The sequence below is a fragment of the Episyrphus balteatus genome, chromosome 2 (assembly GCF_945859705.1).
Source record: "Episyrphus balteatus chromosome 2, idEpiBalt1.1, whole genome shotgun sequence".
NCBI lineage: Eukaryota > Metazoa > Arthropoda > Insecta > Diptera > Syrphidae > Episyrphus > Episyrphus balteatus.
This window is the reverse complement of record NC_079135.1, coordinates 97198748-97212636: the sequence shown is the minus strand read 5'-3', so window position 1 is coordinate 97212636 and position 13889 is coordinate 97198748. Positions and strand designations below refer to the sequence as shown.

Genomic DNA, 13889 nt, shown 5'->3' with positions numbered 1-13889 from the left:
GTAGCACATTTTATTCCAAAACATTAATTTTTTTTTAGTTGAACTTTTAATCCTTCTGTTTTTATTTTAAAGTGCAAAGGCAGTGTGAAAAATTGCATTATTTAAATGTACATATTATTTTTTAATTTATTTGTATTGCATATAACTTTCTAAGTTATTTGTTTTTGTTAAAAATAAATACATTATTCTCTTTCTATACACAGTTCTCTCTAAATTTATTTCTATATTTTAAATTGAATAAATAACAAAGAATTAATTAAAAATTTAAAAGTTATGTTTTAATTAAAAAAAAAATTATAATAATAATAAGAACTTAAAAAGAAAACAATCACATACAAATATGAATACAACACGCATTCTAAAAAATAAAAAACATTATTTTCTTTATACATTCACACAATAAAGCACAAAAACATCTATTATTATTATTTTCCTATTTTTTTTTTGTTATAAAAAAACGATTGCATTTCTTTGTTCTTTTTTTGTTTTCTAATTTACTTCACTTTTAAATGAAAAAAAGTATTAATTAATTTATATTTAAAATATTATTTGAAATTATTTTACAAAGACATTTTTTTATACAAAATAAAATAATTAAAATAAAAAAAAAATCATTCGTTTTGTCGTGACTAGGATTTAGTAAATTTTTCAAGTTAAAAAATTAAAAAAAAATTAATAATTATTATAATTAGAAATAAAATTAAAACTTAATTAATGTGAAATAAAAAATTTCTTTCAATTTTGTTCGTTTTTTTGTTTTTTTTTTTTTAATTGTCAAAAATGGCGGCAAGTTTTTTTTACTTTCGTGAATATTATTTTCTAAAAATTTGTTTTATGTAAAAAAATATGTTTTAACAAGTTTTTTTTTTATGTGATTTTTCTGTTTCTTATTTTCACTAAAGTCGTTCCAAAAATATTTTTTTTTAAATATTTGTAAACAATATTCAACAGTATTTGCACTTGACCTATAAAATTGTTTGTTTTTTTTTTTATTATGTATACCAAAATGTTTAGTGTTTCTTTTTTAAGAAGCAGGTTGAATTTACAGATGCTCATCACCATGATATCCGTTTCTAAGAGGTTGACGTTCTTGCGAGCTGTCAGATGGTCGATTTCGGTGGAAGAAACCGCACTGTAAAGAAAAGTAAAGTAAAATTATTAATTTAGCAAGAAGAAGGAAAATATAACATATATTATAACATTAAAAGACACTTGGGGAAGTAGTGCGTTCATAAAAGAGAATTGGTCCAAAACCCAAGTGTTCGCATTTGTGAAATTCTGAAATCTGAAAAAAGTATTTCAGCGAATAAGCTTAGTTGCGGAAAAAAAACTGAAAACTAACGATAAGATGTCACCGTTTTTGTAAAGATAAACAATTTCGCCTCTTTTTGTTACTTAGTTTTTGTCTATACCAACCTTAAAAAAGTAAGCCGAATTTGAATTTTTCCTAATGTAACTTTTTTGTAGAAAATTAAATTTAATATCGACACGAATACTTTTAAAAATTAAAAAAGAATTAGATATTGTACAATAAATTACCGAAAAAGCAGTGCTTGAAATTAAAATTAAATAAAATTAAAAAAAAAAAATAAAGTGATTATAAATTATTTTTTTTTTCAAAAACTGTACGACATTTTATCAAAATTAAAGTTGTAAAAAAAATTTAAAAAAAGTTAAAGTTCTGAGTTTAAAAATTATTTTTTCAAAAACATTTCACTAAAACAACATTATTTCAAAATATAATTGAAGAATAGATTTCTGGCTTGAAGATATGATATAAAATTGTAGGTGTGGTCGTTGTATTTTAATATTTTTTTCTCTCCGAAGTAAAAAATAAAATTTAAAAAAAATAGAATGCTTTCTGCTATTTTGAATTTTGTCACTAAATATCATCAGAAACACACTTGCAAAAAAAGTAGCCATTTCCGAGTCAGATAAATTAAAAAAAAAAAAATACCACTTTGGGCCCTTCTGCCACCTCTTTTAAACCCACTTAGCTTTCTGACATTTTGAAATTGTCTCTTTTACACCTTCTTCAACAATCCCTGGCACTTGTACCTATTTTTCAAAAAAAAAAAAAAAAAAAAAATGCGAGTTTGACCCCCCCACCAACGCTTATTCCGTCCAGTCTGCTTTCTGCCAATTTGTTATTTGCTTATCCCGCACCCATCCAACAATTTCCCGAAAAAAAAATCCATTTCCCGAGTGAGGTAGAAATCTTGCAACCATCTCATGTGGATTGGTTGCATCTAAAACATAAACTCTAGAATAATATATTTATTACCAAACCAAACGAGGTATTTTTTAGTTTTGCTTTGTTTGGTTCAACGAATCCAAATGTTTTATATATTTTTAATAAGGTCTAAATGTGTTTTTTCGAAAATCTTAAATTGGTGAAAATTTAACGAAGCTAGATCTTTTGCAATGGATGAAAGACTAAAAAAACGTTTTTTGGAGGTATAACGGAATTTTTAAATACCGTTTTGTAATCGGTTTAACGATCTATAAAAAGCAATAGGTTTTCGCCCTCGTATATTTATTTATTTATTTTACTTTCACACAATTTAATCTTACCATTGTAAAAAAAAAATGATATTTTGAAACGTTTAAACGTCTGTAACTTTTTTTTCTTATGAATTGCACTAAAATTTTCTTTCATAATAATGAACGCTTATAAAATTGAATATAAGAAAAATGGTTGTCCAACATATCCCAGAAGTTAGTAAAAAATGTAATTGTTTATAACAAAATCATTTATTTATAAATAATTTGTTATTTTTTTGAAATTTTTTTTTTAGTAAATTGTTGTGACATCTGGTAATATGTGTACCAAATTTCTTTATTTTCTGTCAGTCATTTTAACCAAAAGACTTCATTTGCTTATAACTTTTAACAAAATTGAAATTTTTCCGAATTACTTTGGAATATTATTTTTAACATATAAATCTGCCGATATATGCAAAAAAAAATCATCAAATACAAGAAGTCGGTTTTAGGTGGCCCACTTGAGAAAATATGACTCAGTAAGTAATTATAGGGACCTCCTTCCATCACAGTGCCCCAATATTATAATTTCAAATTAATATCTAACTGTATAATTTTCTTAATAGCAAAGGGTCAAGAAACATTATTTAGTCAGCGATTAACTTTGTTTTACTATTTCTTTTGCTATAACAAAGAGGATCACTGTGGCGTATGCGTAACATTTGTTTGTTAAAAAAAAATTGAAATGCAAAATGTTCTGTTCTTGAGCCAAAATAATAGTCAAAAAGGTGTTAGTTACAAAAACTTAACTACGCTTTCCACATATTTTGAGTATGTTGAACTCGAATTCGAAGTTGAACCATAAAAAGTTTAATTTTGCTGACCAGTGTAATTAGACGAGTTGGTCTTTGTTGAGCACTGATTTCAAATGATTTATGTAGCTAGTCATACCAAGTTTTTCATATATGAAATGCAGCAGTTAAAAGCCAGTATGGAACTTAAAAAAAAATTATGACTTAAGCTAAGTAATTATAAAAGTTTTAAAAGAAATGCAAATTCCTTTCCTTTCGGTTCGTCTATTGTATTTTTAAATTTCATTTTTTTTTTTTTTAATTTTTACTTAATTTCAAAAATGTACAATGGTTTTTGACGTCATATTACAATTAATCCAAACTGTGTTAAAATTAAAAAAGTGCAAAATTTTCGATAACACAAAATATAGGTACTAAAAACAAAGTGAATGCACTTTCACAAGTTTCTTTGGAACAAAACTTAAATACAGTAGAAATGCTTATCATTTGTTCTGACTTAAAACACCTAAAACACCATTATTAAGAAAAGAATTCAGTGACTGCATGCAGGACAAAACTTTCATAAGACCTCTTAAAAAAAAACGAAAAAATTAGTTTTCAAAAGGTTTGGAAATGCCAAAAAGTTTAACACTACGAGCTTTTAATACTCGAAAAATCTGCACAAAAAAATTTTGTAGGTATTTGTTTTATAATACATGTTGCGAAAAGATGATGTATTTAAAATAGTTTAATAAAAAATAAATGAATAAACTCACCTTATGCAGCAAATAAACCAACAACAATAAAATCGTTGCACCCACACACGCTGCCAATATAACTATCCACAATGGAATAATATCCGGTGTTGGTATTGGTTCGGGAATCGCCTTATAGAATACTTCATGTGATCGTATAATTTCATCTGTCGGCATACCAATATATGGCAATTTAGTAACTTGTGATACCGCCACAGTAGACACATTCAGCGGCACATCCGATGCTAAACGATCCATTGTTTCAGCTACCAATCGAGTTCGTATCGCAACCCAAACACCTTCATTATTACCCAAATTCTTTGCAACACATCGTAACGTTGCACATTTTGATGAATTACACATTGCTGAAGCACTCAAAGAAATAGTTCCCTCTGGAAGTTCTCTTTTTGTTCGTCGATTACTGTCGAAATTTCCAGATGAAGATGACGATGATGATGAAGAGTATTCACCACGATCATTATTATCATCTTGATCGTAATAATATTCACTAACATCAGCTGTTCCATAATATGGTTTCTCTCTATGACTTGAATAACGTTGACTATAAACCGGATCAGAACTACTTGATTGTGAGAATGTACTTCCACCAAATGATCCACCACCTTGTTGTTGGCCTGCGTTTGAGGAATAAGTTGCCCCAGCACGATGACGAAGTTGATCATCAACATTTCCTCGATTCAAAGTTCCCAAGTCTAAGGTACCAGTTCGAAAACCTTGTCCAGCACCGAATTTATCCAAAGTTGTACCCTGAAGATCATCAAAACCTCGTCCAGCTGCAGCTTGACGGTTATAAGTCATCTCTCCTGGGCTATAAGTATTGGAATATTGTGTTCGATAGTTTCCAGTACCTCCTTGTTGTCCAGCTTGCTGCGCTCCGAATTGTTGTCGCTGTTGTTGACCTCCTTGTTGACCAAATTGCTGTCTACTTTGTTGATTAGCTTGCTGTTGATAAGACCTTTGCTCGGATTCTCGTGATGGCAAACCTCCAAATGAAGCTACTTGTCGATTAACCTCGATATGTGGTCTGTGATCTTCGTCAGTATTACTCCATTGACGGTTCCCAGCAGAATATTGAGCACTACTTCCTGCTGCACCTCCTTGTTGACGGTTCAAATTGTGAACATATTCGGTACTAGTCTCAACAACATGAGGTCTTCCATCGGAATCATACGAAACAGTACGATTTCTTGAAGAAACAACTACCGAAGGGCCATGCATTCCACCGCTACTTGATGAACTACTATTCCAAGATGATGATGAGCTGTAACCTCCACCACCACCTCCTGATTGAGAAGAATATGAGGAGGAAGAAGAAGAAGAAGCAGCTGCTGCCGCAGCTGCAGCAGCAGCAGCTTCATGTGCTCTCTGAGCATGCACGAAAGATGCATCTCCACTCGATTCTCGTTTTTGTTCTTCATCTAGAAAACGTTTTTCTTCTTCGCTAAGAATTTTCGTGCCAATATCTGTTGCTACCGCACTAAAACCACTCGCTGAAGACTGTTCCACATGCGAACTGCTGGCTGTGGAATTTTGTATTACAGCACCAATCGATACCAAGTAGCTTTTTTTAGCCAAATCCGTATCAAGTTGAAGATTTGAAGGATTCACATTGATATGTGGATCACAAACAATATTGCCATCGGTTTCGGGTTGGTTGAGAAGATACATCAGGACATCGTCACCTTGAGTTTTGTAGGGATAGTGGATATAGACGACAGCTTCTTCAATTAGAGAGGGTCCATTGTTTCGAATGTTGTAAATATGAACAACATGAGGTCCTAAATCATTTTCTGTGGTAGCATTTTTGAATGATGTAAATTCAGAAGCCTTATAGTGACCGAATTCAGGGATTGAAGTTCTAGAAAGGATAAAAGAAATAGAATATTCGACCAAGGTTTCAAGATATTGTCAAACTTACCCTTCAATAGCAAGTTCTGTCTCCACCCAAATTCCAATACTTTTTCGAATAATATTATCAAATCCAGAACCTTCCTTTTCGTGATTTGTAGAGTTAGCTTCCATAAAGAAATCATAGCTTGATGCCATACCAATCTTTGCTGATGGAATCATTACAACTTTAAAGTTAGCCTAAGAGAAAGAATTTATATGTACAATTTTGATAGAAAATAGTCTAAAGTCCTTTTGTCTTACCACTTTGCCAGCTGGCAACGGATTACCAATATCACATTTCAATGTATAATTCGTAAATTGTGATGGAGCTGTACAAGTTATCGGTGCATCTCTAGCATCACCGATTTGTTGGATTTTCTTAAAGTCCAAATTTTCCGGCATTGTCATATAGAAACCAGCTTCAAAGGCATCTTCACCAAAGTTCGATATCAATACCTCGATTTGTAAAGGTTCCCGAGATCCAAGAAGATATTTGTTAACGGTCCTGAAAGACGATTAGAATAGAAGATTAACATCACAGTTTAAATCATAGTTTAAAATCACAGTTTATGGTCGCTGAAAAAACTTTCAAACTTACTTAATTTCCAATCGTAAGTCTGGCACACAAATATTATCCTTTCCGCAATTCTTTTGAATATTCATCGTATCCTTTTGAACAATTTCACGGTTTTGATCGATAACTGGGTCTAAATATTCACGCTTGATTCTTTCATTTCGGCGACCTGCTGTATTACTTCTCAACTGATAACGCAATTCGACGTCTAATGGAGTCAGCTTATCACGAATATTGTCAGTTAGATAGACAGTTTCATTTTGACAGAAAGTCTTGCCACGTTGGAGACGAATTGTTGAATTCCTGATGTTTCTTCCTTCGGTCTTGAGGAAGAACATACGTGGATTTTTGATATTTCGGGCATCAAGGACCAAAGAAACGTGGAATTCTATACAAAAAAAAAAAAAAAAATAGCCTTAGGTCTTTCAATAATGACCACCTTCAAACTTACCTAAAATCTCAGGAAGATTGATCCCAGTATACCTCCAACATGAATTCACATTTGTACAAGGCACATCTTTAGCGTCACGAGTCTTGCAAGTTCTTTCATCCAAATCAATCAATTTTGACGGATGCATAAATGTGGTCTTAGCATCGACAACTGCCACAGGTCTTGATCTAAAAACAATAACTTGATCTGAAGCATAAGCACCAACAGCTAAATCGGGATATAAATTCCCATCCAAGTCGACACCTCCAGAAAGTGAAAAACCAAAAGTTCTTGGAGGTATATTTCCAATAACATCTTCTGCATAAATAATTTGTGAAGGTTTTGCCAGAGGGCCTTTCTCCGAACCATGAAAAACATAAACAGCACCATTTCCATTGGGTCCGTCATAAGGAGCGCCCACAGCAAAATCACCAAAACCATCCAAATTGATATCACCAAGACTTGTCAGTGAAAGTCCAAATCGACCTTTAGAATTTGTACCATCCCTGAATTCTTCTTTGGAAAATTTCTCCTTTGGATTTTTACCCTGCATCATGATGTAAACCCTTCCCACATCGTATTTACCCTCATTATTTGGTTCACTAAACATTGGTGCACCAATAATCAAGTCGTCATAGCCATCTCCATCCACATCGCATGTTGCCATTGAGTAGCCAAAATAAGCACCAATTTGCCAACCAGTGATATTGAAGATATTCACCATATTCCATTTGTAGATTGATATTTTACCTTGAAGATCGGAACCTCGTGGCATACCTAAGGCCACATCTTCTTCACCATCACCATCAAAGTCACCAGTTACTGTGGAATATCCTAGATAGGAATCATCATCGTTGGCACTACCTTGAGTGGTAGCATAGACTTTACTTTTTGGATGCATTATATCATAAGAATATGATTGACCTATAAATATTGAAAAATATCGTTAAAAACCATAAACTTTTTTAAAACTTTTTTTTTAAAAATGATTTTTAAAGATGAAATGATTTATTTTTATTGATGATTTGATGGATGAATTTAAGTTTTTCTAAGCTGGCAATGCTTTTTTAAAAGAAATAATGAATCTTTGAAAAAAAGAAGAATTTATAAAATCTACATAATTTGGAAATAGCATTGCCAGATCATAATAATTTTTTAATTAAAAACTTTTTTCCAGATTGAAAATGAGATAAGGCCTTAATTTACACTGTTTTGTTAGTAAAATATGTAAAACATTTACTTAAATACAAACATATAATAAAGTTTTTTTACAGAGGAGAAAACTAAGGAAAACATGTAGCAAGCTGGATGTATGGAAAATGTTAAATTTTGCGTATGGACTACAATTCTTATTATTTTTTTAATAATAATGCAATTGTTTGAATTTCTTGAGAATAAAACATTTCAACAAGACTTAGAAGTCAGGTTCACCAGATGAAGCGATGTTTTGAAGAAAAAAAAAAATAAAATCAAATACACGCCGCGAAACTTTAGAAATCCCCCCTAATTGCTTTTAAAGTTAAAATTAAAAAGAGGTTGTCTGTAAAGCCGGTTTACGGACGATGATTTTACGTGATAACGTCGTCAGAAAACAGGTTGTGTGCTTTTGTTTAAAATGAGAACTGAAGCGTTTACTTTTTTCAAACAATCATAATTTATAAGAAAAAGCTAAAAAAAACCATTCTTAAATTTTTACAATGCACAAAAAGTATAAAAATAATTTATTGAAAACATTCATTTTCATCAAAAAAAACATGAATTTTTATCTTCTAACGTCATTAATTCCATTTTTTCCCTAACAACCTATAATTAATTTTATACCATCTGAAAACTTATCGTCAAAATATATATATCGATCAGGTCTATGAGACATCTACAAAAAGAGCTAGAATTTTTTGAACTCGATCAAATTTTATTAAAAAAAGCAATAAAAACATCTATTTTTATGTTCTCAGGTTATGGAATCAATTTTTTTGTTTGACAACCTATAAAAAATATATACCACGTGAAAGCTTATTATTTCACCTTTCATATGACGTATCAATCTTATTTCAAAGATACCTACAAGAGAAGTTAAAATTTTTTAAAGTCAACCATGTCGAATTCCCAGACTGAGATAACATTGTGAAGCTTGTAGTTAGTCTACCGTTATGGGTGATATACCAAATGAAAGGTAATTGTATCAGGATGCTCATAATAAAATTTCTATCTGCTCTCGGTCAAAAGTTATAACCTGTTGAATTCAAAAATTTTATTTTACCGTTATCTCAAAATTGTGTTTATGAAAATGATTGAAACATATAGTCGTAGTCATGGTCTATCATAACTCCATATACTTTATTCCTGTATCTATTAAAGAAAAAAATATAAAAATAAAAAAAAAATGAAAATCGGTTAAAAACGGTCAAAAAACGTGTTTTTTAAAAACTTGTTTCTTCCGTTATTCAATCAAAACTCACTAAATGATTCCAAGTTTTTGCACATGTATGCATAAGGCCAAAACCTACATGTCCTATAAACGTTATAGCTTAGTTTCAAAATTTTTTACAATTTTTTCTTAAATGCAGTTATTCTTAAATTATTCTCATCTATCTATAACAAAAAAAAAACCAATTCTCTACGACTTCGCGTTTAGATTTTAGCCCAAATTTCATCTTTCCGTTTTACCCCTGTTTACCCTATTAAATGACGGAATTTTTAAAAATCCTTCATTTGGATTAAGCTTTAGGTTATTATCTTTCAAATAAGCTATAGAAGATTTTTGTATCTCTAATAGTTTATTTTTAATTTTTAATTGAAATTTTTTGCCGCACTGCGAAAGTGCGAGAGTGTAACGTTAGAAAATGGCGTCACTTTTTTGTGGTGGCTGCCATGGTTCATCGATTTATAAGACGTTATCACGTCAAAATTAAAGCAGCTTTTCGACCATATATTTCATCAAAATAATAATAAAGTAAAACAAAGTAGGGTAAAATTTCAAACACTGTATTTGAAGAAATTGAAAAATAATAGCTGCGTTTCTTTGAGAATATTAATTTATCTACTGCTTAGTACTTTAAGCTACTTTGAAGTACTATTTCAATATAGCAAAAGTAGTTCAAAGAATGTAGTTTTAGGACCCAATTTATTCACTCTCCATTATAATTAAAGACCCCATTATTGAACATATCTTTTATACAAGAAAAGTATATTTTTTAATGAATAGAATGTTTCCGAAATGATATATCTAAAGCTTTGCGAATCCTTCAAACGAGCCACTTGGATGGATATTGTTAAATATAAAAAGGAAAGTTGTAAAATTGAAAATATTGTTTTGTAAAATGTTTTCTTTCACTTAAGGTGACAGACAGACAATCACACGGACTTGTCATGTAATGTCATGTCTTATTGTTATATAAATTTTTTTTACGAATGCGTATCTTGATTTTGTTTAGTACTTATAGTAGGGGAAAGTGGCCTAAAATGGCACCCCAAGGTAAAATGGCCCCCTTGCTAGAAATCGTAGAATCGAAAATAATTATAAAGTTTTATGAACGCGATTCTTTAGTTTATCTGGCAAAACCAACATATACGAAATTTCAGGAACTTCAAGCCATTATTTGAAATTTGACAGGTCAAACTGTCTCTATCCACATCAAAAAGTACACTCGTTAAAATTTTGTGAAATTTTTTTTGCAAAAAAAAAGTATAAAAAACATTGTATTTTGGAAAAAGAAGTTAATGTGTGTACGCATGAAGTATTTCTTGTTAATTAACTGAAATAAGTTGGTTTAAAACGATTTTAAATTTTTTGGTGTAAAAATTAAATTGAAAAAACTCAAAATGGGCAAAATGGCCTACTTAGTGCTCGGGTAAAATGGCATACCTATTTCACATGTCATTTTAATTTTTTTTTCACATTTTCATTTTTTTAAAGTAAAAATAGTTGCTATTTATGAAAGATGTACAAGAAGAAGTCCTGGACTGAGGAAAGCCCTTGATTCCGTCAAAAACCTAGAAAAAGGCTTCCAAAACACTCAAAGTTGCAAAAACTACAAAAAAGAGACGAGCAACCAACATGAACTGACTTTTGAATGACTCGATGAAAGATCTGGGGGGATTAAGCACCACTTGTTCCAAGAAAATGGAAAAGAAGCCCTTTGATTCAATTTTGCATTTAAAATCACGTATGTTTGGACAGTGTGCCATTTTACCCGGGTAAATTTGATCAGTGAAATTTGTAGACGTCTTGAAAATTAAAAAAATTAAATACTTTTTGGAACTTTTTCAACTCGCAAATGAAAAAAATGTGAGAGTAATATATTAAACTTTAAAAAGTATATAGCATTTAAGTTTGAATGCTACTGTTTTTCGAGATATAGGACATTTTCCTTAGGGGGGCCATTTTAGGCCACCTTCCCCTACTACTCATATCGTTAGTAAAAATATTTATTTTTCTTATTTTTACGCTATCAAAGCTGAAAACTCTTCAGGCGATCAATACTTTTTTTGTTTAGTATTTTGAATATTTCTCTTTTCTGTCACTTCTTTTCACTTTGTTTTTAACTTAACCAGCCATCTCACTTTTCCACAATTAATCTTTTAATTTTGTATAAATTCAAGTTTTTCTTTGTTATGTTGATATTTTTTAACATATTCCAAGGTGTAATTTTAGCTCAAAATCCCGGTCCAAACAATTCGGAGTTTTAAATATCCTAATTGTATAAACTTAAAAAATTTCCAGTCAGATTTTTATCTTTATATAGGAAAATATGCAGACTTTTTTCAACACTCCTTTGATAAATAGTCATAAAAAGTCCCTTAAAAATGAATAAGCAATAAATGGTCTTCAGAATCAAAATATACATTTCTGAAGGTTTTAAGGGTGCCGAACTGAAATCCAAAGTCAGAAAAAGCTAATTAGTTTCTGTTTTTAAAATATTACCATTTAGTTACATTTAAAATGAAAAAGAACAGGTTTTCTTCTTTCACAAGCGATATTGCCCGAGTTTAAGGTACTAGCCTCCGTTTTTGAAATATTACCAATATAAAAAAACTTTGTTTTGTTTTTCAAAAACAGAGGCTGGTAGAAATTTTTTGATTTGGGATTCGAGTTCAGCACACTTAAAACCTATGTTTAAAAAATATGTTTCGGTTCTTGGTTAAAAAATCTTTTAGACCAGTTAGATTTGCAATTCTTCTTTTTTTTTTGATAGTTTTGGATTAAAAATATCATTTTCAAGTAAAAAAATAACAAGAAAAACATAAAAAAATTTATCAAAGCCGATGAAAAGAAATATGGTTTACTTAACAAACACATTGCTCAGTTAAAAGTTGTAGATACCAATGAACAAATGTACTCCTTAAGATTTGTTTTCGAATGAGAAAACCACTTTTGACCGCTAATAATAATTTAGGAAAATTTAGTGTCGACAAAAATTTAATAAGTGAGTTGTGGCCAAAAAGTTATAAGAATTCTGATTCTGCGTTGTTATTATACCCTCCAGTAATTTGTGCGGAAAATGGAAGCTGGTTGGAAAACACTTTGTTCTATACTTTGTTGGTGCTTTTGGTGCCCTTTGCCAAATTTTATTTTAAATTCGTGTCTTTTTGGTTAGGTAAATTAAACCCGATCAAATTTATCACTTTTTTTTCAATAGGTAATAGTTAGATAGATTGAAATAAATTTTCTTACGTTAAATTTTCTTATATTTTCTACGATATCTCAAAAATCTACAGAACTTTCATTATAATTTGTTCTTAGAACGTTTTGTTTCTTCAAGTTGACATAACTTACATTAAATCATCTAATTTAATTTATTACTTAAATGATCGTAGTCCATTGCGCAGTTAAAGTATTAAATTTAAGGATCCTTAATAAAATTATATTAGTTAAAAACAGATTTGTTAGAAAGTTATTGAAACAACCACAAATTACCACCACAAAACAAATAAACATACATGCAATAAATTAATACTATAAAAATACACACAAATCATGATTTCCAATTTAAATGTTCACCAATATATTCAAGAGTAAAAAAAATGTTCTTCCATTTGTAAAAAAAAATAATATATAGCTAAATAAAGCATTAGAGCAAAATCCAATATAAAGTATTACAGACCAAAACTGACCAGAAAAGGAGTATATAAGAAGAAAGCAACGTTGTTCTATTTAATTTAATTATTTTTGTTAAAAGATTTTTTGTTTAGAGCCGCAAACGCATAATGAAACCATTCTTGTATGGTTTTGATTAAAAATGCGTTCCGCCAGAGCATTTCAAATGCTCGTTTTCTTTTAAATGCTTTTGATGAATAGATTTATAGTTATGTGTTTTTGTCTTTCCTTGCACATAGCCAATGTTAATTTGTAGTTTCAGTTTTAGAAATAAGCCCAAAATATTCTGTTTTTAATGGTTAGAAATTAAATTCGTCCTTAATTTATCCAGCATCATGTAAAAAATTATATTAAGCGTTGTTAAGGTTTTTTTTTTTTTAGGTTTTTTGTTTTTCTGTTGAAGCGCACCAAGTTTTCTTGTTTTAATTTTCCTATAATGAATTTTATTTTTTTTTACGCTAATGCGATCTACTGTCAATAATATTGTGCAAAATTAAGATCATTCAGAAATTTAAGTTTGCTCAGAAATGTTGTCATAGGCAATATCTCATCAACTGTACAGGGTTTTTTTTTTTTAAGTTACAAAATAACTTTAAGAGTAGCCACTTGAGTGCAAAACACTCTATTTGTATTAAATTGTAAAAATTGTGAAGCAATGTTGAACAAAAATTGTACTAAAAATCTTCCTTATTCAATAACAAGAACCATAAACATTAAAATCTATGTAGTTTTTCATGAAATTAAAACAATTAATTGTACAAGACTTATATAAGAATATTGCTTGTAAAAATTATAAAATTGTACAATAGCATTGACTAATTTAAAGTATCGCATTAGAGTTTATCAA

General features: G+C 29.9%; 1 protein-coding gene across 4 annotated transcripts in view; it reads right to left on the bottom strand.

Moving 5' to 3' along the window:
* Positions 1-973: 973 nt before the first annotated feature.
* The window catches only part of LOC129911333 (integrin alpha-PS2), a 115689-nt gene continuing 102773 nt past the window's right edge, over positions 974-13889 (bottom strand). For all 4 annotated transcript variants that reach the window (XM_055989093.1, XM_055989092.1, XM_055989095.1 and 1 more), the window contains 6 exons: positions 6967-7869; positions 6540-6903; positions 6203-6446; positions 5970-6139; positions 4052-5909; positions 974-1132 (listed from right to left, as the gene is read on the bottom strand). In XM_055989093.1, coding sequence (XP_055845068.1) covers positions 1043-1132; positions 4052-5909; positions 5970-6139; positions 6203-6446; positions 6540-6903; positions 6967-7869 — 3629 coding nt within the window. In that variant the 3' untranslated portion in view covers positions 974-1042. The remainder of the gene's footprint in view (positions 1133-4051; positions 5910-5969; positions 6140-6202; positions 6447-6539; positions 6904-6966; positions 7870-13889) is intronic.